The sequence below is a fragment of the Delphinus delphis genome, chromosome 14 (genome assembly GCF_949987515.2).
Source record: "Delphinus delphis chromosome 14, mDelDel1.2, whole genome shotgun sequence".
Lineage (NCBI taxonomy): Eukaryota > Metazoa > Chordata > Mammalia > Artiodactyla > Delphinidae > Delphinus > Delphinus delphis.
The window spans coordinates 31127100-31153103 of NC_082696.1; the positions used below are offsets into that span (position 1 = coordinate 31127100).

The 26004-nt window shown below is 39.1% G+C and overlaps 1 protein-coding gene across 6 annotated transcripts in view; it reads right to left on the bottom strand.

Annotated features, from left to right (window-relative positions):
• The window catches only part of AKAP7 (A-kinase anchoring protein 7), a 129555-nt gene that overhangs the window by 18678 nt on the left and 84873 nt on the right, over window positions 1–26004 (bottom strand). For 2 of the 6 annotated variants that reach the window (XM_060029953.1, XM_060029952.1), the window contains one exon: window positions 19486–19554. The exons of 3 other annotated variants lie outside the window; for them this stretch is intronic. In XM_060029953.1, coding sequence (XP_059885936.1) covers window positions 19486–19554 — 69 coding nt within the window. Of the gene's footprint in view, window positions 1–19485; window positions 19555–21928; window positions 24693–26004 lie in introns of those variants that run through there. One more of the 6 variants, XM_060029957.1, reaches the window with a different exon arrangement.

Here is a 26004-nt window from a genome sequence, read left to right on the forward strand (position 1 = left end):
ATGCAAAAAATGGGCTTCCCTGGTGGTGCAGTGGTTGAGAGTCCGCCTGCCGATGCAGGGGACGTGGGTTCACGCCCCGGTCCGGGAAGATCCCACATGCCGCGGAGCAGCTGTGCCCGTGAGCCATGGCCGCTGAGCCTGCGTGTCCAGAGCCTGTGCTCCGCAACGGGAAAGGCCACAAAAAGAAAAAAAAAGAAGATGCAAAATATGTTTAACAAAGACATAGAAGAGTTAAAGAACAAACACCTAGAAGAATTAAAGAACAAACAAACAGAGATGAACAATACAATAACTGAAACGAAAAATACACTAGAAGGAACAGCAGAATAACTGAGGCAGAAAAACGGATTAGCAGAATAACTGAGGCAGAAGAATGGATAAGTCACCTGGAAAACAGAATGGTAGAATTCACTGCCACAGAACAGAATAAACAAAAAAGAATGAAAAGTAATGAAGACAGCCTAAGAGACCTCTGGGACAACATTAAACACACTAACATTCACATTATAGGGGTCCCAGAAGGAGAAGAGAAAGAGAAAGGACTCAAGAAAATATTTGAAGAGATGATAGTTGAAAACTTCCCTAACATAGGAAAGGAAACAGCCAGCCAAGTCCAGGAAGCACGGAGTCCCATACAGGATAAACCCAAGGAGAAACATGCCAAGACACACAGTAATCAAATTGGCAAAAATTAAAGAAAAGAAAAATTATTAAAAGGAAAAACGACAAATAACATACAAGGGAACTCCCATAAGGTCAACAGCTGATTTCTCAGCAGAAACTATACAAGCCAGAAGGGAGTGGCACAATATATTTAAAGTGATGAAAGGAAAGAACCTACAACCAAGATTATTCTACCCTGCAAGGATCTCATTCAGATTCAGTGGAGAAATCAAAAGCTTTACAGACAAGCAAAAGCTAAGAGAATTCAGCACCACCAAACCAGCTCTACAATAAATGCTAAAGGTACTTCTCTAAGTGGGAAACACAAGAGAAGAAAAGGACCTACAAAAACAAACCCAAAACAATTAAGAAAATGGTAATAGGAGCATACATATCGACAATTACCTTAAATGTGAATGGATTAAATGCTCCAACCAAAAGACACAGGCTTGCTGAATGGATACAAAAAAAAGACCCATATATATGCTGTCCACAAGAGACCCACTTCACACCTAGGCACACATACAGACTGAAAGTGAGGGGACGGAAAAAGATATTCCATTCAAATGGAAATCAAAAGAAAGCTGGAGTGGCAATACTCAGATCAGATAAAACAGACTTTAAAATAAAGAACATTACAAGAGTCAAGGAAGGACACTATATAATGATAAAGGGATCAATCTAAGAAGAAGATATAACAATTATAAATATATACGCAGCCAACATAGGAGCACCTCAATACACAAGGCAAATGCTAACAGCCATAAAAGGGGAAATCGACAGTAACACAATAATATTGGGGGACTTTAACATCTCACATACACCAATGGACAGATCATCCAGACAGAAAATTACTAAGGAAACACAAGCTTTAAATGACACAACAGACCACACAGATTAAATTGATATTTATAGGACATTCCATCCAAAAACAGCACATTACACTTTCTTCTCAAATGCACATGGAACATTCTCCAGGATAGATCACATCTTAGGTCACAAATCAAGCTTCGGTAAATTTAAGAAAACTGAAATCATATCAAGCATCTTTTCCAATCACAGGGCTATGAGATTAGAAATAAATTACAGGGAAAAAATGAAAAAACACAAACATATGGAGGCTAAACCATAAGTTACTAAATAACCAAGAAATTACTGAAGAAATCAAAGAGGAAATCAAAAAATACCTAGAGGGGCTTCCCTGGTGGCGCAGTGGTTAAGAGTCCGCCTGCCGATGCAGGGGACACGGGTTCGTGCCCTGGTCCAGGAAGATCCCGCATGCCGCGGAGCGGCTGGGCCCATGAGCCATGGCTGCTAAGCCTGCGCGTCCAGAGCCTGTGCTCCGCAACGGGACAGGCCACAATATTAAAAAAACAAACAACCCAATTAAAAAATGGGCATCAGACCTAAATAGACCTTTCTCCAAAGAAGACATACAGATGGCCAAGCGGCACATGGGAAGCTGCTCAACATCACTAATTATTAGAGAAATGTAAATCAAAACTACAATGAGGTATCACCTCACACCGATTAGAATGGGCATCAGCAGAAAATCTACAAACAGCAAATGCTGGAAAGAGTGTGGTGGAAAGGGAACCCTCTTGCACTGCTGGTGGGAATGTAAATTGATACAGTCCAATAGAGAACAGTATAGAGGTTCCTTAAAAAACTAAAAATAGAATTACCATATGATCCAGCAATCCCACTACTGGGTATATACCCAGAGAAAACCATAATTCAAAAAGATACATGCACCCCCATGTTCACTGCAGCACTATTTACAATAGCCATGTCATGGAAGCAACCTAAATGTCCATCAACAGAGGAATGGATAAAGAAGATGTGGTACATATGTACAATGGAATATTACTCAGCTATAGAAAGGAACAAAATTGGGTCATTTGTAGAGACGTGGACAGACCTAGAGACTGTCATACAGAGTGAAGCAAGTCAGAAAGAGAAAAACAAATATCGTATGCTAATGCACATACGTGGAATCTAGAAAAATGGTACAGATGAACCACTTTGCAAGGCAGAAATAGAGACACAGATTTAGAGAACAAACGTATGGACACCAAAGGTGGAAACTAGGGGGGTGAGGGGGGTGTTGATGGTGGTGGGATGAATTGGGAAATTAGGATTGACATATATACACTAATATGTATAAAATAGATAACTAATAAGAACCTGTTGTTTAAAAAATAAATAAAAAGAAAAAAATAAACTCACCCATATTTATCATCATATAAAACATAAGATGCTCTAAATACTCCAATAAAAAGTCAGAGATTGTTAATTTGGATAAAAAACATGAATCAACAGTGATGTCAACAAAAAAATCCTTCAAATATAAAGACTTAGAAAGGTTAAAGGTAAAAGGATGGAAGAGGATGTATCATGCTAACACTAATCAAAAGAAAACTAGAGAATCAATACCAGACAAAGCAGGTTTCAGGAAAACAAAATATTACCTGCCATAAAGAGGGATATTTTACAATTATAAGTGAGTCAGTTCATCAAGAGGAAGGATATAAAAATCCTAAATGTGCATGCACGTAATAATAAGAGCTTCAAAGTATCTGAAGCAAAAACCAATAAAACTGAAAGTATAAAAGATAATCCACAATTACAGTTTGAGATTGCAAGGCCACTTTTATAGTTGACAGAACAAGGAGAGAAAAATTCAATAAGAACATGTAAGATGTCAACACTAGTAACCAAAACCACCTAACTGATAATTATGGAACGCTCCACCCAACAACAGAAACACACACATTCTTTTTAGTGTACAGAAAACCTTTACAAAAAGAGATCATATTCTGAGCCATAAAACAAGTCTCGGTAAATTTTAAATTATTACATTCATCCAGAGCATTGACTGAAGCACAACGGAGTCAAACAAGAAACCAATAACAGAAAGATATCTTTCAAAGATAATCATTTTAACAGCATAACATGTGAAACAGTTAGGTACAATTCAACAAAATGTATGCAACACCTAAACACTAATAACTGCAAAATTTTCTAAAAGAAATTAAATAAGACCTGAATAGAGATAATAAGCTACACTCATTGATCGAGAGACTCAATATTGTTCAGACGTCAATTCTCCATCAATTGCTCTATAAATGCAAAACTACAGAGTTTTGCAATCCAAACCTCACCAGGCCTTTCCATAGAAATCGTCAAGTTAATTCTAAAAGGCATATGAACATGTGAAGGAATTAAGACAGCTGAAACAATTGTTTAAAAAAGAACAACGCTGGAAAACTTATACTACCTGATTTTCAAGACTCACATAAAGCCACAGAAATAGAGACAGTGTGGTATACGTATAAAGACAGACATATAGATCAATGAAACAAAACAAAATCCAGAAACAGACTTACAAACATATGGCCAACTGATTCTCAACAAAGGTACCAAGACAATTCAACAGAGAGAATAATCTTTTCAAGAAATGGTGCTTAGGACAATGGTATGTATAAAAAAGAACCTCAACCCTTATCTCATACCATATATAAAAATGAACTCAAAGTGGATCACAGACCTGTTATAAGAGCTAAAATTATAAAGTCTTTAAGAAGAAAATATAGAACTTCTCAGTAACCTTGGATTAGGCAAAGATTCTTAAATAGGACATGAAAAGCACAATATATTCCCTAAAAAGGATAAATTGGACTTCATCAAAATGTAAAACTTTTGCTCTTCTTAAGATACTGTTAAGGCAAAAAAAGCAAACTACAGTCTGGGAGAAAATATTTGCAAAAATATATACATAATACATATAAAGAAAGTGTATCCAGAATTCAAAAATAACTCCAACAATAAAGACAAAATAAAATAAAATAAAAAACAGCCAAAAAGAATTGAAGCATTACTTCACAAATGATATACAGATGGCCAATAGACATGTGAAAAGATACTCAATATTATTAGCCATCAGGGAAATGCAAATTAAAGTCACAATGAGATACTACTACTCATCCACTAAAATTAAAATTTAAAAGATAAACAGTATCAAGTGCCGGTGAGGATGTGAAGCAAGTGGAACTCCCGTTGCTGGTGGGAATGCAAAAATGGCATAGCTGGTTTGTAAAAAGTTTGGACACCTCTACTAAAAGTTTTTCTTATGAAAGTTGGCTATATTCTTACCATGCAACCCTGCAATCTCATTCCTAGCTAGAATTGAAAACAAGTGAAATGAAAGCGTATGCTCACACGAAAACCCACACATGAATGTTTGTAGCTGCTTTATTCATAAATGCCCCAAACTAGAAACAACTGAAATACCTTCAATTGGTGAATGGCTCAATAAGCTGTGGTAAACCCACCCAATGGAATCGTACTCAGCAATACAGAGGAATGAATACTGATACGTGCAACAACACAGATGAATCTAAGGTGTGTTATGTTAAGTCAGAGCAGCCAGAGTCCAAAGGCTGCACACCGCATGATCTCATCTTTCTGACATTCCGGGAAAGGCAAAACCATCAGCACTGAAACAGACCAGCGGTTACCAGGGGCTGAGGATGAGAACAGGAGTTATAAAGGGGCATGAGAGCATATGAAGGATGATGGAACTGTTCCCAATTTTGACTGTGGTGGTGGTTATACGACTCTATGTGTTGACTGAAACTCATAGAACTGTACACACACAAAAAGAGTGAATTTTCCGTTATGTAAATTATACCTCAATTAAAAAAATACTAATGAGAACAATTTCTTCCCCGTGATGAGGAGCTATGGAGAGGTTTATTCAACATGTGGACTCGCTGAATGGACTGGCACCCTATCACTCTTTGCAATTAGCATGGTAGCTAGTAATAAGGATGACTTTCTCAGCTCCTCTCTCTGTTCTAAGATACACATCTCAACTGTGATATCTGCAATCTCTCCCAGCTGCAGGCCTCAGATTCTCAGGTGCTTTCCTTCTGAATCATATTTTTTCTCTTGTGCTCAACATCAAAATTTGAAAATAATTTCCAGTGAAAGAGACTGGGGTAGTTTCTGAGCATGAATAAAGCCAAATCATTTTAATTTTCCTCCTCAGCGTGTCAGACACGTATCACTTGCTCCAATCTGCTCAAAGACTGCAAACTAAATTGGTACCCAGTACTTGACTGACAAGTGATTACCGTCACTCTGTTGTTGAAATCTATTTCCAAGGGGCACTGTACTCACTGTGGTTTGTTTTGTTCACTTGTTTTGCCTTGTATTGTTTGTAGTTGTCTATCTGCTGTTCTATATCATAAATTGCTCTCTATTCAATGGAAACCGTGGTTGTTTCCTCCCTAAATTTTGATTCCTGTATTTGTTCAGGTAGGAATATAAGGAGTTCTCAATATCCCTGACTGTTTGCTCAGGACCACTATATGTCATTTTATGCAAAGATGATTGAGGAGTGCAATTTGAGCAGTGATAAAAGAAGCAGATGTTCCAAACACAAGTCCTGGTGCAAAGAAGTATCAACAGAAGTACAGCTATCACTGGAAAATTATTCTTACGACAAAGAAGAAATAAGTTTCAAACATGTCAAAAGCATAGATTTTCAAATAATCATGCTCTTGTCTGGCAGAAAAACAAGGAGGCTAGGAAATGAGCCTTAAAATGAGCCTTGACTCTTAAAATTATTATGGTCATGTAATTTATTATCTTCTATTTAAGAGAGTTTTACATAAAACTTAAAAGTACGACTAACTAGAATTAATTTTCACTTGTTTGACGAACACACCTTCTCATGATAATATATACTTTTGTTTCTAGGCTGACGTTCCAGGTTGGGAGCTGATTCAAGCAGAAATAAAGGTCACTTTCCTGTTTTGAAGGCAATGTTCACCAACGTAGATCAGCAGCATAAATGCTGCCATTAATCTAACTGGTGAAATAAATCATAATTGTAGATATCACTTTACCTCTTTTATAAGCAATAAAGACACACCCTGATCAGAAGGTTCCAAAGGCTGAGAAAAACCCCACGGTATCAGGTCACTACATAGCAATAGCAGGAATGCATCCCTCCATCTGTTTAGGTAACACTTCATACTTTCCAAAGTGCTTTCAGAAACATTCTCTCATTTGGTCCTCAAAGAAATCTTACGAGGTAAAATAAGTATTATTCTTCCATATTACAAGTAAGAACAATGAGATACAAGAGGCTACATAAATTGCCTAACAATACCACACAAAAGTGATGGCAATCCATAGCTCCCACTCGAAATCAGGAAGATGAATTCATCCAGGGCACCCACACCCCGGCAGATACTCCACAGCTCCCTGGTGCATCCTCATCCTGGGGAAATGAAGGTATACATGTGAGAAACACCACCTCATCTAATGATTGGTTGACTGGAAAAGAGAAAGATTCAGAAGCTTTCACTAGCAGATTGAAATTTTTATTTTATTTTTTTTGAAAATTTTAGACTAAATAATGGATGTTGATGAATGTAGTACAATCCCTTCCTTCCTTCCGTCTTCCTTCTCCCTTGCTCTTCCCCTTCCTTCCTTCCTTCCATCTTTCCATCCACACAGTCCCTGAGCACCCTCTATTTGTGATAAGCATTGTTGCTGTGAATACAGAAATGGGCCCTGCCTTCAGGGAACCTGCAACTGAGTAGAGGTACAAGTGTGTGTTCATAAATAAGGGCTCATGAATGCTCTGAAGGAAAGATGTACAATACAGAGTGGATCCATAAAGAAAAGAGGGATCAGTTCTACTGAGGAGAAAATATCAAAAGAAAGTTTCATGCTGGAGGTGATGCTTGAGCTGGATCTTGTGAAATGAGTGTTTCTCAGGCATGACAGGGAAGGAAGACCAGGCTGGCCTGTCTGGGAAACTGCAGAACTCGGCCTAGTATAAGGTGACTGAGGAGGTGGCAAGGAGGGAGAATGATGAGGCTGGGAATGTACACAGGAGAGACCACGAAGGCTCCTGTAGGACACGCTGTGGAGTTTGTACATGTCTTGTTTCTAGAGCATCTAGTATCATCAAATGACACTTCTAGATTCTGAGATATACACAAATTACTAAGGCTTGTCTTCAAGGAATTGCTTATTTCGACTCATGAGGTATAATGTTAAAGAAAATTGGATTTTCACAACCCTGCTAATGCTTCCAAGTCATCAAACTTAGTGACAGGGACGAAACCTAAGCATAACTACAATGTGATCAAGAACATCACAAATACTTGAAATATCACACACTGGATGAAAGAAATCCCATTTTTTTCAAGTATTCAAAATGTAGCTCACTTTAACGCAGCTAGTTGCCCAATCCAAAGGCAAACACTTTTGGGATGAGCGTGCAGAGTACGTTTTATGTTATAAAATGTACCATCTGGTTATTCAACTGGCGAACACATAAAGTAGGTTAAACTGCCTCTCTTCATTTCCCTTCATGGCTTCCAAGACCTAAATTTTAAAGTCTGGCCATGAAAATCCAGGTGCACAGGACGATGTGGCCAATGTATTTGGCTTGTGAGTACTGAGAAAACTGTGGACCCCGTCAAGTGGGTATCACACCAGCAACGATGGTGGGTCAAATAAAGAGTGTTCTGTGCTAAAGAAAACTTGAAGATGAGATGATTAAGAGTTAAAATAAAATCAGGAGAAACCTGATCATTTACAGTCATCCTTGGCTATTCTGCCGGGCATATAATAAAAACGCATAAAGAAACCGAGCACGCGTTCAAGCACTGAGTTCCGAGCACTGAAACAGTTTCCCCAACTGTAAAATGCGGCAAGTCATCTGCTCTGCTGTCCCCACAGAACTTTTGAGAGGCTCTGAGGGGGATGGTGTGAGTCCGCAGAGAGGGGAGAGGCGCTGCTCCACCACCCTGGCCACTACAGTCCTCATAAACACCCCGTCGCCTGAGCCCCCACGGCCCTTTGCCTGTGCTGCCCACTGTGTTCAGTACACACGGTCTCGTTATATTAAAAAAAAAAAAAATGAAGCTTGGTGAACTCCTAAATTTATTGCTTTCGCCTCAGGAAGAATGACTGAGAAAAGTAATTGTTTAGGATATACTTTCCTTTTCTCGACCTAAGACTATCGATTTACTAGAGGCTTCCACAAAGTATTCAGACAAAACTCAAATGATGTTTTAAGTTCTCTTTGGTGGTATCCCCTGTTCATTCAAGTTCTCTGAATATGTGAATTCCTCCTAGAGGAGACTGAACGAGCATTTGAACTTGTTGAGTAATTAACTGCTGGTGGTCTGTAAGTGTAAATTCATTTCTTCCAGCAGTGGGTGTTTGCTTCTTAAGCTCTTGATGTCTAAATAGGGAAGAACTGCTCCCAGTCAAAGGAATTTCAGGAATCGGGTAGAAACACACACATGTGGTATGGGGTGGACAAACGACAATCACTACTGCACTGGGCTTCCTCTCCAGGTCCCCTGAAGGCAAGATTGATGTCCCTGGGGAAAGCAGGGCACCAAAAAGATGGTTAGAAGGAGATGAGAGATGATCTCCACGGTGTCCACTGTTCCTCTCTGAGGATGAAACCAGAGCTGCCCCCATCACCACTGCTTAGAGACTCTTCCCAGGAGCCTTAGAGGCTGAATAGCCACGTTCCTTCATCACCAACTTCTTCTAAGACCCAGTTAAGTCCTGCGTATCAAGTCCCAAGACTCTGCAATACTTATGTTTCCATGACACGTAGCACATAACTTTAGTTGTAATAGTTATATTTATGGATCCTTTTAATAATAATAAACCTACAATTAACTGCCTATTATGTGCCTTTTTTCTTTACACATTTAAATCAAAAGCTTACTATTATTATTGCTATTTTACCTACGAGAAAACCAACAGTTAGAAAAGCCATGAGACTTGCCCGCGTCTACACAACTGAAGAATGGCCAAGTTGAGACTCAGAAAACACACTTCTGCCATTATACCACCATGCTTCTTTATGTCTAGCAACTGGAAATTATTTTTATGTTCTATGATATTTTTAGCTCTAAAATGAGACTTCCAACCAGAAAATATTTATAATGCTTCCTGTTTAGTTATAGAGTCAGAATACCTGGACTAGAATCCTAGCGCCCCCATTCACTAGCTCTGTATCTCTGTGAAATTTGCTTAACCACTTCTAAGGGTCACTTTTTTTATTTGTAAACCAGGGATAACAGTAGTGCTATACTAAAGGGCTGTTGTGAAAATTAAGTAAGATAATAACACAAAGCACTTAGCCCAGTGCTCCCCTTACAGTAAATATTCAACAAAATTAGCTACTATTACTACTGTTTTGATTTAAATGAAAGGGATACTATGACCCTCTTTTAATTTATAAGGCTACAAGGCTATTTGTTTATGAGGTCCCTGCTATAGGGCTCTGTAAGCAAACATGATATGGGCAACCTATTCACGTTATACAATTGGAATAACTGCAAACAAGAAATGTATGCATTGTTCTATATAGTTTACATTTACATTCTTCTGCAACTAAATGATGTTCCTTCTTAGGTAAAGAGAAGAGCTACTGCTAATTAATCTTGTAAAAGGCCTCCAAGCAGACATATGAACAGACAGTACTCAAAACAGTGAGATACAGATGGTTTTAGGTTTCTAGATGCACCAAACTGAAAGGCGAAGCATTGAAAATAGTGATTTTTCTGTACTTGAAAATCACAATAGATAAAAACAATCATATCAAGTTTAGTATACATGCAACCTCCCAGGAACATATCAACTTTAGAACGTGTGTTATGCACATGTGGTGAACGTCACAATCCTTCATAGCCTCAGGTTTGCTCTTGTCTTCCTAGTAGAGCCATTACATACTTTCAGTCACAGTGCTTCTTTCCATCCATTCATCCATTCATTGTCAAATACTCACAAGACTTGAGATAATTAATGGCAAGAAAAAAATATATAGTAAAAGGTACACTACAAATGAAAAGTAAAAATCAGGATGAAGAAAAAACATAGATTACAGTAACAAATAAAGAACAGAGGGAAATATGGATCACAGAAGTGCAGGTCATGAGAGCCATGAAATGGAGTTGAGCTTCCTGATACTCGGAGTGAAAAGGGAAACATGGTGGTTCCTCTTGTCAAGAGTAGAAAGAGCAGGGACTTCCCTGGTTGTCCAGTGGGTGAGACTCCACGCTCCCAATGCAGGGGGCCTGGGTTCGTTCCCTGCTCGGGAACTAGATCCTACATGCTGCAACTAAAGATCCCACATGCCGCAACTAAGACCCGGTGCAGCCTAAATAAATAAATAATTTAAAAAAAAAAAAAAGAAGTAGGAAGAGCAAATCATGGTTCCTTTAGGATCAGAGTGACTGCTCCATTGCTGACACTCCCACAGGGCTCCAGGCCACATCCACTTCCCCAAACCCCTTCCTCACGTACCCTCCAGCCTTTCTGGTAAAAACAACCACTTCACTTCTCCCCTCCAGGTAACTGCCCATCTCATATTCTATATGGCTCCAGTGGGGCTGCTGATCTGCCAGAGCTACACTGGTTCACATGATACATGTATAATTTTTTTTAAAGTGCCTCTTCCTCAAGATACTTCATTTCTATCTCTTGGAAATTTTTCATAATATACAAAAGTACTTTATGCCATAATATATAAATTACAATGTCTCTGATACGTATAGTGCCCTCCAGGGTTGTGTAGTTTACAACCTGTACCTTCCCTCAGATTTTACATATGGGAATTAGAAGAGAAGAACTCATTCTACTTGAACGTTGAACAGTAAAAATACTCCCCAGAGCTGCTGGAAGTCATATCCCCACCACTGAGTAAAACCTGAGAAGGTGAGGACACAGAGGATGCCGGAAGCCACAGCCACCACCAGCAAGCAAAGCCTCAAGTGTGTTAAACTGATCTGGGTGAGGGGTTTCCCTAGAAACATCAACAATTAATTTGAATTACTGTAGCATGTAATTTTTAAAAAGTTCCTCCAAAACTTAATGAATTCCCTGTGTTAAATTCTCTCTGTTAAAATAACTGGTGTCACTCTGACTTTCTTGACTGGATCCTAACTGACACAAACTATTTCTGTATTTTTCCCCTCACAATGCTGCATTTACAGAGGACTAAGATATAAATGACAAAGGCAAAGGGTACAAAGTTAAGAGCAGCTATGAGGCTAATTTTTTAAAAAATATTGCTAAAAATTGCATACTTCATGAACTTGCTTCCCTACAAAACAATTTGTTGGGCTTCCCTGGTGGCGCAGTGGTTGAGAATCTGCCTGCTAATGCAGGGGACACGGGTTCGAGCCCTGGTCTGGGAAGATCCCACATGCCGTGGAGCAACTAGGCCCATGAGCCACAACTACTGAGCCTGCGCGTCTGGAGCCTGTGCTCCGCAACAAGAGGCCGCGATAGTGAGAGGCCCGCGCACCGCGATGAAGAGTGGCCCCCGCTTGCAACAACTAGAGAAAGCCCTCACACAGAAACGAAGATCCAAGACAGCCAAAAAAATAAATAAATAAATAAATGTGGGATTAAAAAAAAAAAAGATTTTAAAAAATAATTTGTTTACTATCTTTTAATTTAATATTCAAATTTCATATAGTTTTACATATACTTTTTAGGTTTTATAAAATCTAAAAATCTGTATACCTAACTTTACATTGAAGATTAAGTAAAGGATAGTGTATATTATACAGTAGTGGGTATACAATAGCATCACAATGAATTTTTATCTTAAATTTACTATACCCATATTATGGAAATTAATTTAAAATAGATGTAAATTTGGACAAAATGTTTTCATAAAAATTTCATTCACAAAGACAATCATACAACAGGCCATATACCTTAGCTTGTTATCTCTAGGACTTATTGATACCAACTGCCTGCTGTTACTACAGAGTTCAGTAATCAACATTTTATGTGCTGCTTAGGTGATACAACAGTGTACCTAGACCCGAACTCGAAGTTGGATGTTACATTTCTATTTTAAACAAAGTTTGTTGATCCTAAAGGTACTCATTTAAAATAGGCATTAACAGTCATTATAAAATATGAAATAATAATGAGGCATACATTTTCTTCATAAAAATTTTGGTTTTCCACTTAAAGAAAGAGTTTGATGGCTTACAACAGTTGAAAACGCTACCTTAAAATATCTTCGTTCAGGCAATGTATTAAGAAGTATTAAGGTAAAATCTGACTGTGATAACTTCTTTCTCTTTTAGGGCTCCATTTCAGTATTTTCGTTATTTAAAACGGGAGTTATGCAAACATAATTAGAATACTACTGGATAAATATATCTTTACCATTTGGCTCCTAAAATCACCAAAAGAAATGTGTTAAAATGAACACTCACTGTCCTAATTCTGCCACCCTGGAGCCATAGAGAATAATTTCTTTCCCTTCCACATTAAAGAATCCTACAAATATTTTAAGACAATTAATTTATCATCCTAGCTAAGCTGCTGCAGTCCTTCAGCCTTCTTCTTACGATGTGGTTTCCAGCCTCTTCACCATCCTGGCCTCCCTCCTCAGGACATACTCCTGATTGCCAGAATTCTAAATAAGGTCTGACTGCTATAGATCTAGATAGAAAGTTTTAGATTAACAGATCAACTGCTTGCCAGTTTATTAGTTATCATAAACATCAATCAAAACTCAAAAAGCTGAGTTTCACAGCTAACTTTAGCTGGATATTTTAAATGCTTAGAAAGTGTGAATTTTATTTTTGCTCTAACAGTCAGATGTGAGGTATCAAACTGAAACTTGGTGTAATTCACATGGCAAATGCCAACACCAACTATCTAACCACAAAGTTGGGGGGATGGGGGAGAAGAGACATGTTAAAAAAAAAAAGTGAATCACCCTTGTCCATCAGATTCTTACCAACTGGGTGAGTTCTCGCCATGTACTCCAAGCAACCTGTTTTTACATCACTTTCTCCCAGCACTATAATTTTTCTGTATATATATCTGAGGTTTACAAATGACCTTGACTAAAGACCTAAGTTTTTTTGGGGGGGGGGAGTGTAAAAACAGAAAATTATAAGCCTCAAATATCTTTGACTCAGCCTTTAGTAAAATTAACATCACTTATATCCTAGTTAGCATACACTATACTTACTCTTTATATTTTCATTACATAGTTAAAACTATACTCATTCTTTATATTTTCATCATATAGTTCAGTTTTTGCCTACGACTATTTGTTAAGGGCAAAGAACGTTACTACACAACAGAAAGGTTGGTGTTAATAATTCTAAGTTCCGTTAACTTGTACCTTTGACATTATAAATGTTTGTTAAGGGAAACTTTATTTGCTAAAATGTTTGTTGTAGAAACTGTGTTTGCCTGCGTCAAGCTGTAACTGCTGCCTGTGATAGGAGCTTGAGGTAACTTCCACTCTGAGCGGTAATTAACTCACTTTCACTGGACTTGGCTGACTCAGCTCTAACTTTCCTGGAATGAAGGGGTGTGGCTCTGCTTGTTAGACTGAGAGCATCAAGATCTTTCATCCCGGCTTTCTCCCTTCAGAGCATGATAAATACTGGGACCCAAAACATCTCTTTTTAAAAAGTCATGTAAATTAAAAAGAAATCCTCCAACAATAGGGACCATGTATCATCACTGTATCTTCCTAACACTTGGCCCAGGGCTTTCCAAATGCGACATGCTCAACAATATTTATATTAGTTGAAGTGAAGTGAATTACTCTTCATAACAGCTCTCACTTAAGGCTAAATTTCATTGCCTAAAATGAAACATGAAAGTTGAGAAGAAATCAAAGACTTTTTACCTCTTCACTAGGTTTAGAAATATTTGCTCCAGAATGGATGTACCCTGAGACACACTGAGTGTCTTCTAGAATATATCCGAAGCCTTTTGGTTGCAGGTGACAAAAATTTAACCCAAGCAAGTTAAACAAAGAAAAGAAGGAGGATTTATTGCTTCATAATATAAGGTCTCAGTCAAAGCTGAACTCAGAGGCTCAAACAATATCAACAGGACTATCTCTTTCTCTCTCCTTCTCTGGCCTCCTTCTGTGCTTCATTCTCAGGAAGACTCCCCCTCACTCCCTACCAGCTAGCAATCTTACGCTTACATCCTTTCCACTCACAATCCGAAAGGAAGACAGATCCTCCATCAAATCTTAGGGAAGGCTATGGTTAACTCCACATGGACCACATGTCTCTCCCAGGGCAGGGAAGCATGGCATCATGATGGACAGAACCCCAAGGAGAAGAGGAGGGAAGCTACAAAGATAAATGTTGTAAGGCTGCTAAACAATTCAAGGTCTGAAATTCTAAGTCCCTTTTTTCCCCTCCTGGGCATGATGGAAATAAAACCATAGTTTTCCAGGTTGCCTTCTAAGGTGACTTTGGTTGTACAGTACATTCTCATTCACTACAGGGAAATTATATTTACTGGGTCTATTATTAGCCAGTCACTGTGTCAGGCATTTTACAGACATTTGCTTATGATAACTAGACATTTAAAATGAGGGTACAGAGGCTTTGAGAAGTTACTTAGAATAATAAATACTAGAGTCAAGGATGCAAACCGAGTCCATTTGCCTCCAAAATCCTCTGCTTTCAGCACTGAGAGTTCAGGGGCTCTTTTGAGTTTCTTTACTGTGGGCATCAGAAGTTGGTGGATGAAAGCTCAAAGATCTACATATTAGGCAGGGTCAACTTAGTTAAACAGAAGGCAACTACCTATAGGAAGTGACTTATCAGATGCCCTGAAAGAGTTTACTAGTTGCCTGAAATTCCTTCATTAGAGGTTTCTTTGGGCTAAGTCAATACGGAAGCTTAATTTATTATTTTACTACAAATACTTCCCAAGGTCACTTGGAATAATTCAGTCTTGTTAAATGCATATGTCCCAGGAAGGGGTAACATTCGAGGCTTTCTTCTGTTTACCGAGACCTTTATGTACATCAGATTCCCCACTCCTTTTTTCACATGGCCCCCAAGAAAGAAGATACAGGGACAGGTAGCATCACATTGTTTGACAGGGCATCTAGGCAGAGCTCACAACAGCCAAGGACTGCACTAGGGGCTGGGAAAAATTCTACAACCTTTGCACTCCCAATGAAAATTACTCAGCATTTGATCATAGAATCAGCAACAAAAAATTCAGTTACCATATAGCCTATGAATTAACAAAGGGAACCAGGCATAGTAACTATTAGCATTTGCTCTAATGTTCCAATACTTAATTTTGGAAACATAAACCTCTTGGGTATACATTACTTAATAAAGGAAAAATCTAATTTTTAGTGACTAGGGTTAAATGTTTGATATTGCACATTACTGTTGCTACCACAATGTTACCCACAGAAACCTTAGGCACAATGTCGTCTCAGGTTACACGGAGCACCACTGGCTTTGCTGTGCTTCACTGCTTCAGAAAGGAGGTAGCAGATAATGGGCTGCCTGGCGTCCCAGCCTCCTACCAGCTCTTGGCCCCACAGCACCCCTGGAGGACCGTAACTGAGAAGTCCCTCAAACTACTAGTTTTCAGCCACTTCCCCTCTTAAATGGGACAGATGGGAAGCATTTTTTTCTAACAGTTTCACTTTATAAGCAGTTTTCCAAATGGCCCTGGCAGAGTACCTAGCACACAGTAAGCATTCAATAAATTAAAAAGAAGAGAATGAGGATGAGGTGGAGAGAAAGACCAGGAAGAAGAAGAACTGCATCTATAATATTTATTTCCTAGACTCTTAGCTCTAAGGGACAATGAAGAAACTTTCAAGATCATGGTAGTTCAACCCCCACTTCTTAAATATGAGGAATTGAGGCCCAGAGATATTAGCAACTTGCCCAGTGTCAGACCGGATGTTAGGAGCAGAGCTGGGTTTATCACCCAAGTCTCCTTTCTCCTAGTCCTGTACTCTTTCTATAGTAAAAGCTGCATGCCAAGGGGTGGGCCATCTGTATTCAACAGGCAGCAAGAGACTGGAGTCACGCTGTAACCCCTGCAGAAACACATTTCTAAGGAAGGAAAATGAATGTTGTTGTCCACTGATGTGGGGTTCCCTATCACACGTTTCCTGGGGCCCATGCTGCAGTGTCTAAGGGAGAACCTGCTGGGATCTGATGCTATGAAGAGAGGTATACGACCTGGGTCCTGCTTGAAATCTATGAGATGAAACAGAGCACATGTATGAAACATAACACTAAAGTCAGTGTATCTAAGTGCAAGTGAGAAGAGCACAGTATATGGCTGTAGGATTTATAGGAAGCCTTCTGGAAAACTGGAAAATCTAAATGCTTCTCTGAGTATAACTGAACAATAACCACCAGTTCAAAAAATGAAAGCATTCATCAGGCATGAAGTTAACAAACTGCTTACCTCAATTTATATATTAATGTTATATCATCAAATTCCAAATCATCAGAAACAAACCACCTTGAGATTTGACTCATATTTATAAAATACTACAAACGGTCCATTTAACTCATCCCACACGAAAAGACTATACTGAACCTCCTAGAGTAATGAAAATAAAAACAAAAATAAACAAATAGGGTCTAAATAAACTTAAAAGTTTTGCACAGCAAAGAAAACCATAAACAAAACAAAAAGACAACCTTCAGAATGGGAGAAAATATTTGCAAATGAAGCAACCGATAAGGGATTAATCTTCAAAATATACAAAGAGCTCATGCAGCTCAGTATCAAAAACACAAATAACCCAATCAAAAATGGGTGCAAAATCTAAACAGACATTTCTCCAAAGAAGACATACAGATGGCCAAGAAGCACATGAAAAGATGCTCAACATCACTAATTATTAGAGAAATTCAAATCAAAACTACAATGAGGTATCACCTCACACCAGTTAGAATGAGCATCATCAGAAAATCTACAAACAACAAATGCTGGAGAGGGTGTAGAGAAAAGGGAACCCTCTTGCACTGTTGGTGGGAAAGTAAATTGGTACAGCTACTATGGAGAACAGTATGGAGGTTCCTTAAAAAACTAAAAGTAGAACTACCATATGACCCAGTAATCCCACTACTGGGCATATACCCAGAGAAAACCATAATTCAAAAAGATACATGCACCCCAATGTTCACTGCAGCACTACTTACAATAGCTAAGACATGGAAGCAACCTAAATGTCCATCAACAGAGGAATGGATAAAGAAGATGTGGTACATATATACAATGGAATATTACTCAGCCATAAAAAAGAACGACATAATGCCATTTGCAGCTACATAGATGGACCTAGAGATTGTCATACTGAGTGAAATAAGTCAGACTGACAAATATCATATGATATCACTTCTATGTGGAATCTTTAAAAAAAAGGATACAACTGAACTTATTTACAAAACAGAAGTAGAGTCATGGATGTAGAAAACAAACTTACGGTTACAGGAGGGGTAGGGGGGATAAATCGGGAGATTGAGATTGTCATATACGCACCACTATATATAAAATAGATAATGAATAAGAATCTGCTGAATAGCACAGGGAACTCTACTTAATACTCTGTAATGGCTTATATGGAAAAAAGTCTAAAAAAAGAAAAAAGAGTGGGTATATGTATACGCATAACTGATTCACTCTGCTGTACATCTGAAACTAACACAACATTTTAAATCAACTATACTCCAATAAAAATTTTTTTAAATAAAAAATAAAAAGACTATATTGAAACATATTTCATATATAAAAGTAAAATGTCTGTGTATTGTTTAAACACATACTTATAAAATTAAGATATGTTTCTTGTTAAAATACATACTAATACTCTTTCATTTTCAGCATCACAGAAGATCAGGGCTAGAAAGTAACTGAGTTGTCAGTGCATCCATTCATTAGCTGTCCCATTCTCCCCTATGACACATCCCCCCTTTGACAAACTACCATGGGAGGAGGCTTGGTTCATCTCTGGACATTCACCTGTTTCATTCTACATAAAACAAATGTACTTCAAAATGGGAAAATCTGGGGCTTCCCTGGTGGCGCAGTGGTTGGGGGTCCACCTGCCGATGCAGGGGACACGGGTTCGTGCCCCGGAGCGGCTGGGCCCGTGAGCCATGGCCGCTGAGCCTGCGCGTCCGGAGCCTGTGCTCCGCAACGGGAGAGGCCATAACAGTGAGAGGCCCGCATACCACGAAAAAAAAAAAAAAAAAAGAAAATTTGCACTAGGAAAGGAGCAAGTAAAATGTCTTCTAAATTAGTTATAGGGCTATCTCTTTAGTGATTAAGTTTCCTTTTCAGGTTTATTTACTGAGTCTGATAAACTGCAGGGGCCAGTAAGCCTGTGCAACAACATTCTTACTCATGAACATTCCCTTCAGGAAGCTCACTATGAGACATGCGGTAATTCAAAGGACATGAGCGCTATAGAAGAATTCAGCAAAAACTATATTGGAGACTATCTACAACATTTGTTAATCCTACAATATCTACGGGAATGTTTCAGGTTAAATACGGTCCTGTGTAGCAATAGAAAGTACTTAATCTACCAAGAAATATGCATTTATTGTCAGTCTATTCTACCTTTTGTGGCCAAAAAGTATACAGTTTGAGAAAATGTTCAACTGCTGGGATTTAAACAAAAAGGGTCTAGCTGCTTTGTGCTGCATTAATTGAGAAATAAACCATGACGAGTTCTACTGTATTTGACTATTCACCCCATTACCAAGATTTCTGGCTGTGCATACAGTTAACTTCCCACACAAACATAGCCCTTACACAACTAGTTGATTTTTTAAAAATCACTTTGTTTGCTCTTAATAGATTAAAATGGTAGCACTAATAAATCAGTGAAACGAGAATACTTTCTATCTACCACCACCACCAAGGACAAAAGCAGGATAAAACAACAGCAGGAGGGGAGAGGGACCACTTGACTCTTACCACTTGGCCAGCTGGGTACCTCCTTTCTGTATCTCTGCAGGGCTACAGAGGATGGGCTTCCCAACTCACCTGTGTTTTGAGAATGACAACCATAAATTTCAACTTTCACCAAAAACTTGTTTAATTCTCCACTTGAGCTGCTCTCAGAAGATACATTCTACGGCCATCACCCTTTACAGCAGAATCAGAAGGGTGTGGGCATAAGCACTTTTGTGCTCTGCGGCTAGGAGGTCCTCACTGAGCATGTGGCCCAGAGCAGGCTAACAAGGCTACGAGGTGGGGTCACGAAGATGCATAAGACCCAGAAGGTTACTGTACAATCCACTAGCAAGATCGGGCCCTCCCAAATGTCTACTATGGGTTCTTTTACATGCAATCAACACAGCTTATGAACTGGATATTTACAGTCAGTGCTAATTTACATGTTTCTTGAAGCATGCTGGCTAAGGAATTCTCTGCCTTTTTTTCCAAGTTCCCTTTGTAAGTACTGGTAGACATGTATTACCAGCAGCACAGCAGTGCCTGGCGGAGAACCTTCTCTTTAGACCATCCTGTAGCAGAGAAATTAAACACAGCACCAGAAAACAGCTGATGTGGTATGTGAACAGAGCGTGGAGCAGATTAGGAGAAAAACAGTGAAGTAACGACAAAATCAAAGACAGATGAAAGAATAATGAGGAGAGAACGGGGAAGGTGTGGGGCCAGTAGGGGTGAAGAAGAGGAAACGGGGCACAAATGCATTGATTCTAACCATAATTTGCACTTTCAGATTTGAACTTTGCTTCAGACACAGTGTCTTATCTTCATTTTCTTTTTAAAATTTTGTAACTTGAGAAGGTAAACCCCCAAGAGCACTTCCTGTCGATCAATACTGAGAAGGGCTGTATGTAAAACAGAAGACTTTGCACTCCAAGGATCCCAGATGAGAAAGACAGAAAAGAGCAAATTCCTCATTGAGGTGAAACTTGATTTCTTCAGTTACAGACAGGGGACAAAGAGAAAGAGAACACAAGGAAAGCAGGAACTCCAAGAAAACCTGGAGCAGTGGAATAGGAAGTGGAAAAAGGTAAGGAAAGAATCCACTCTCCCTACATCTGTCCAGACCAAGGTTTTTCAGATCGAGATCTTCCTCAAGGAATCAATCAACCAAAACCCTCAGAAACTACAAATGGATCATTCTGACAAATATCTGAAAAGTTTCACGTTGCCAAATGAATACCAATGCTCATTGTTAGAAAATGAACAATTCTGTTGTGAAGTCACCTCAGGTTTTAAGCGCAGGACCATCGCCTACTGTACAGTATCATTTTCACAAGTAAAATTTAGAGCACAGCTATGGGCTCTTGTTAATAAGCAAACGCTCCAAAGCCTCCCAACATTTATCCCACAGCATTCTCAGAAGATTTCTTGTAAAAAAAAAAACCTGGCTTATTTTCCCAAGTGAATATGTATAAGATATGTATTAATTATTTTTAAACCTGTCCCTGGCTAGTTTCCTGAGGAATGAGCAGCAGGAAATACAAGCCAGATGTGTATCTTTGAGTATCTGAATCAGATACCAAGAGATTCTGTTGACCTATTTAAATTTATTTAAATAAAGCACTGATGTGACATAAATGTGGCTGCAAATTTTCATTAGTATGTCTGTAAACATTTTACTGAAAAAGAAGTAAAAATTCAATATTTGGGGGCAACTGCCCTTAAGGCAAATTCTATTCAGCAAACTAACTGCAATGCCAGTACTGTTTTTAACAAAGTTGAAATGTAAGTGCACACACATAAGCCAGTGAGTAAGAAATTTCAGTGCAATGTCATCAATTTAAGTTCTGTTTTCAGCCATAAGCAGATGTGGAACCTGCCTGACATTAGTTTAAAAATATTCAGTGAAGTTTTTGCAGAAATTAAAGTGGCATCACTTGTTTGGAGGGATCTTACAGTTACACCCGAATTCCCTCCGTGGAGAACAAAGCAGAGGACACATGAAAATATCTGCAAATGTATATATATGTCATTTTCGAGGCAGCTTTACTTCTCTATATGTTATTATTGAGCATTGCTCTGAAAACATCCCAATTTCAGATAAGAAAAATGAAGTCTGGCATGTACAATTTATCAAATTGTATGCAGTGATATAAAGAAACTCAAAACTAAATTCTGACTCTAGATAGTGTGATAAAAACGAGCTGTAAAATACCAACAGAAGAAAATGAAAAATGACTTCGGTATTCTGTATCTTTAACATAGCTCTATTCATTGAGTTGCTGTACTTCGACAGTTAATTATTAACTACACATCTACCAATCCTTTCAGTAAATGCACAAGAAAAATCACAGCTCATTAGTCTGCTATGTTTCCCATAAGAAAAAACCAAAACTATCCCTAGAAGACAGCCACATAAAATAGCCAGCCACTTAGGATGTGGCACAGAACAAATCACACTTACTGATTTTTTCCTCATCTCTTGAGAAAGGAAAGCAGCAGAGCTGGCCCATGGCACTAGCGCGCTCTCTCTCCTTCCTGGTGTTCTCCCAGGGCTCCCCAAAGAGCGACTGCGGTTTATCCCACGGTCCGCGGAGCAGCACAGGAGCACGACGAGTGGCTGCACAGGATACCCGGCCAGCCGGCAGGCAGGCAGGCAGGGAGGCAGGCAGAGGAGGGGGCACTCGCCGCCGGGAGCAAAAAGGCTCCGCCTCCCCGGGCTCCAGACCCACGCAACTGCTCTGGGACTGGCTCTCGGGGAAAGAGGTGGCCCTCCGCTCGCCTAATTCTCGCAAAACTGAGAGCTCTCTCGCCCTGAGGTGAGTGCCACGTGCGCTGCGTGGCTCTGCGGACGTGTCTTTAAGAAAGGTAATCGAGAACAAACCACAACCGGTCCTTTCTCCTGCAGACAAATGCGGTAATTGCACAGGGAAATTCAAAGGGGAAAAAAACCCCAGATTTTCTGTCTGCATTTAAAGAGGAAGAGCTTTCTTTCATCCCCAGGAGATTTTTCTTTCTTTGTTTTAGGAATAGGGAACCTGACTTTGCAGAACACAGAAAACACAACTTGAATGAAGTACCACGAACTTCAAGCTGCAATAAGGGTAGAAATGCGGGGGTGGGGGTGGGGGTGGGGGTGGGGTGTAGGGGGGTAAAAGAACATCAGTTGTCGTCTGCACTTTACATCTTATCTTTTAAAGTTAAATACCTGCTTTCTGAAACACTGCTTTCTTCCTCTATTAAAGCATTAAACCAATACTATGAATTTTAAAATTAGAGCATCAAGTATGTCAGTAGCCCAGAAAATGCCCCAAATCTAGAAGCATCGCTGAGAAAAAGATCAGCGATAATAGCATCTTTCTTAATGAACACACAAGGTGGTTAGGCAGATTCAGGGACAACAAAGCAATTGATTTCCAGACATGATGATATATTTCGAACTTCATGACATAAGATTTCATGTAATCGTTCCAAATCTGTTATCTTATCTAGGGAAGAGCCTTATTTTATGACACCATGAGAAGGAAAGACTGCTCACAGCGTCAGGGTTACCACCCAAATTCTTAACTTTACTCCTCGACTTCCCAGCTAAGCACTCACACCCATTCACCAGGCACTGAAAGGAGAGGGCAGTGGATGATAATGAAAACTGCCTGCAATTCTGGAGGCAGTGTGTCTACCTCCCTATTCATCTGAACAAAAAGAGTGTGCAGTCTGGAAGAATAAAACCTGTCAATTTTTAAAATCCTAAGTATTACTTTTTGTGTTAAAGAAAGAAATATTTGCAGTGAACACTCTTCATTGAGGAAAATGAGCAACTCCTGGCATCCCCCGATCCCGGCATTGGTGTAGTGATAGAACCTTTAGAAATAAAAAGCCAGAGGTTTGAATCTCAGATATAACCCTAACCCTAACCCTAATACCTGACAGCAGGTATTAACAGTTCTGAAACACTGACCTCTTTGTCTGAGTTTTGATTTCTTCATCTGTAAATCTGCTAAGTTCAATATAAAGTTTGTTTTTTTGTTTGTTTTTTTGCGGTAGGCGGGCCTCTCACTGTTGTGGCCTCTCCCGTTGCGGAGCACAGGCTTCAGACGCGCAGGCTCAGCGGCCATGGCTCAGGGGCCCAGCCGCTCCGCGGCATGTTGGGATCCTTGTGGACCGGGGCACGAACCCGTGTCCCCTGCACTGGCAGGCGGACTCTCAACCACTGCGCCACCAGGGAAGCCCCAATATAAAGTTTTAATTTGTTGTTGCAAAGTAGGTAGTGTTTGGGAGGAGGGAAAGGAGAAGAGAACAGACTGTGGAAGCAGTGTTATCTACATGCACTTCAGTCTTTCCAACACCAGCTAGCAATCTCACCTCCTCCTCTACAAATCTCTGGCCCCCCTAGCTGCCATCTTGAGTTACTGCTTATCCATGGAAACTCCAAACAAGAAGACCCCTTATTCCAGTAGAGCATCCAGGGGATAACGTTCTGTGATGAACCCTACCAACTTCACTTTATTAATTAGACCCTGGTGGCACTACTACTGAAAACATACAATTAAGAATGAAAGATATAAATTGTATCATTAGCTAAGTAACAGTGTGTATCTCAGGATATCCTGCAATCCAAGGTGGGGTGGGCAGGTGGCGTGGCTATGTTAGAGGCTTTTTTTTTTTCATAAGCGTTAAAAGTGAATTAACCATAATAAAAGATTAGAAAACAACTGAGAAATTGAAGACAGGAGTTTTAAAACTGCTTTTAATTGTGCAAATAATTAGCACACCGTTTAACCTCAAAGAGGGGATGGAGTCTGAGTTCAAGGTCACTAAGGTTTTTCTCAGTTCTGAAAGGCTGTAATTTCACCCTGTAGGTTTATGACTACTCCTAGCTCAGGATTTCCAAGAATGGTTTTCACACTGCATAGTTTTGGATTTTTTCAATAAAGATGATTCCTTCAACATACAATTAAATGTGATTTTCCTTCTACAGATTTCATAAGTTTTCATATACACAAATTTTCAACTCAAAAATAACTAAGAAATTCATGTGTCTGTATGTTTTCATTTAGGAAACAAGCTATATATATGGAATTCTGGTGAAAAAAATAGATCCGTTTCCCTGCCATTCCATGCGCCCTCCCCCCGCAAATCTGAGTAGCTATCATTCAGAAGGACCTAGAAAGTAGCCATCTTTTGCCCAATTATTTAGAAATACAACAGTATGTCAGTATGTAACTAACTTGAATAGTTTAGATGTAAGCCCCTCCTCACCCATCCCTATCTCACAAAACAATCAAGTGGTAAGTTAAAATTAAAAATAATCGCTAACATTTCCTGGACACCTACTATATACCAGGCACTTGCTAAGGGCTTTACATTTAATCATTCATTTAATCCCTACCACGGCTCTGAGGCAGGTACAATTACTATCCCCACTGCACAGGCGAAAAACTTAACCTCAGGAAAGTAACTTGGCCAAAATCTCTCAGAGAACTGTAACAATAATGGGATTTGAATTCAATCTGTCTGGCTGCATAAGCCCTGAGCATCTCATTGCTGAGTTCCTTATTATTAAACACAATTTGTGTGTGGTATCAGGTATATACTTTATGAAACCTCTTCCAATTTCAGAATAATGTTCAGAAAAATAGTTATTTAATCAAGCTCTATGGTAATATGTTGTAAATGCCTTGGTTTCTCATGTTTTGTCACCAGATCCTTTTATTAATGGTGCTGGAGTATTTAAAATCCTATTTTAAAACAAAGACCTAAAGACAGGTCCTTTATTGGAGCTGGAGCCTGGCCCTGCTGCCTGCTATGCCTTGGGGAAATGACTCAAGGGAGAACACGGGCACCAGAACAACCCTGGGAAGCATTCACCTTCCACGAAAAGGAGCAACTTGGACCATTCACAAGTAATCCTAGAAAATATTAGTAGGGTTTTATTAGGGGGTTAACAGACTCCTTTCAGTAATATATAGAGATCTACCATAACTAGAAGATTAGAAAAAGAAGTAAGGTTAACATCAATGAGAAAAAATATCTGATATCATGTTCATAAATTTAAAACCATAACCTTTTCATGTTTTCTTTTCTCACAGGCCTTGCTACAAAAAAATCATGGTTAAAACAGTTGCCCATATCTGCTATAGCTCTTTGAATTTTTATCATAATGGTTGAAATGGCAGGAATAAAACTAAAAAGTATGAGGGGGCAGCAGCTGCCTCTTCTTCATGTACTCTGAAATATCAGCTCTGATTACTATCTCCAATGGGAAAATATAATTCTTAACTATGATCAAAGACTCTATTCTCTTTGTCACTGTTTGGCTTTATTTTCTATCTATAACTGAAAACATGTATATTTGGATTTCTGGCCAACCTTGCTATAAAAGTCTGACTCTAAGGGAAAAAATCTCACTGTAATATTCTGACTCTGTAAAACTGTACAGATTACCAATTCTTCTGAGATCTCCCATTCATTAAGAAAGGAAATCTGAGTCTGACAACTTACAGAAGCAAATGAGAAAGAAAAGAAAAAGTAAATGTTCCT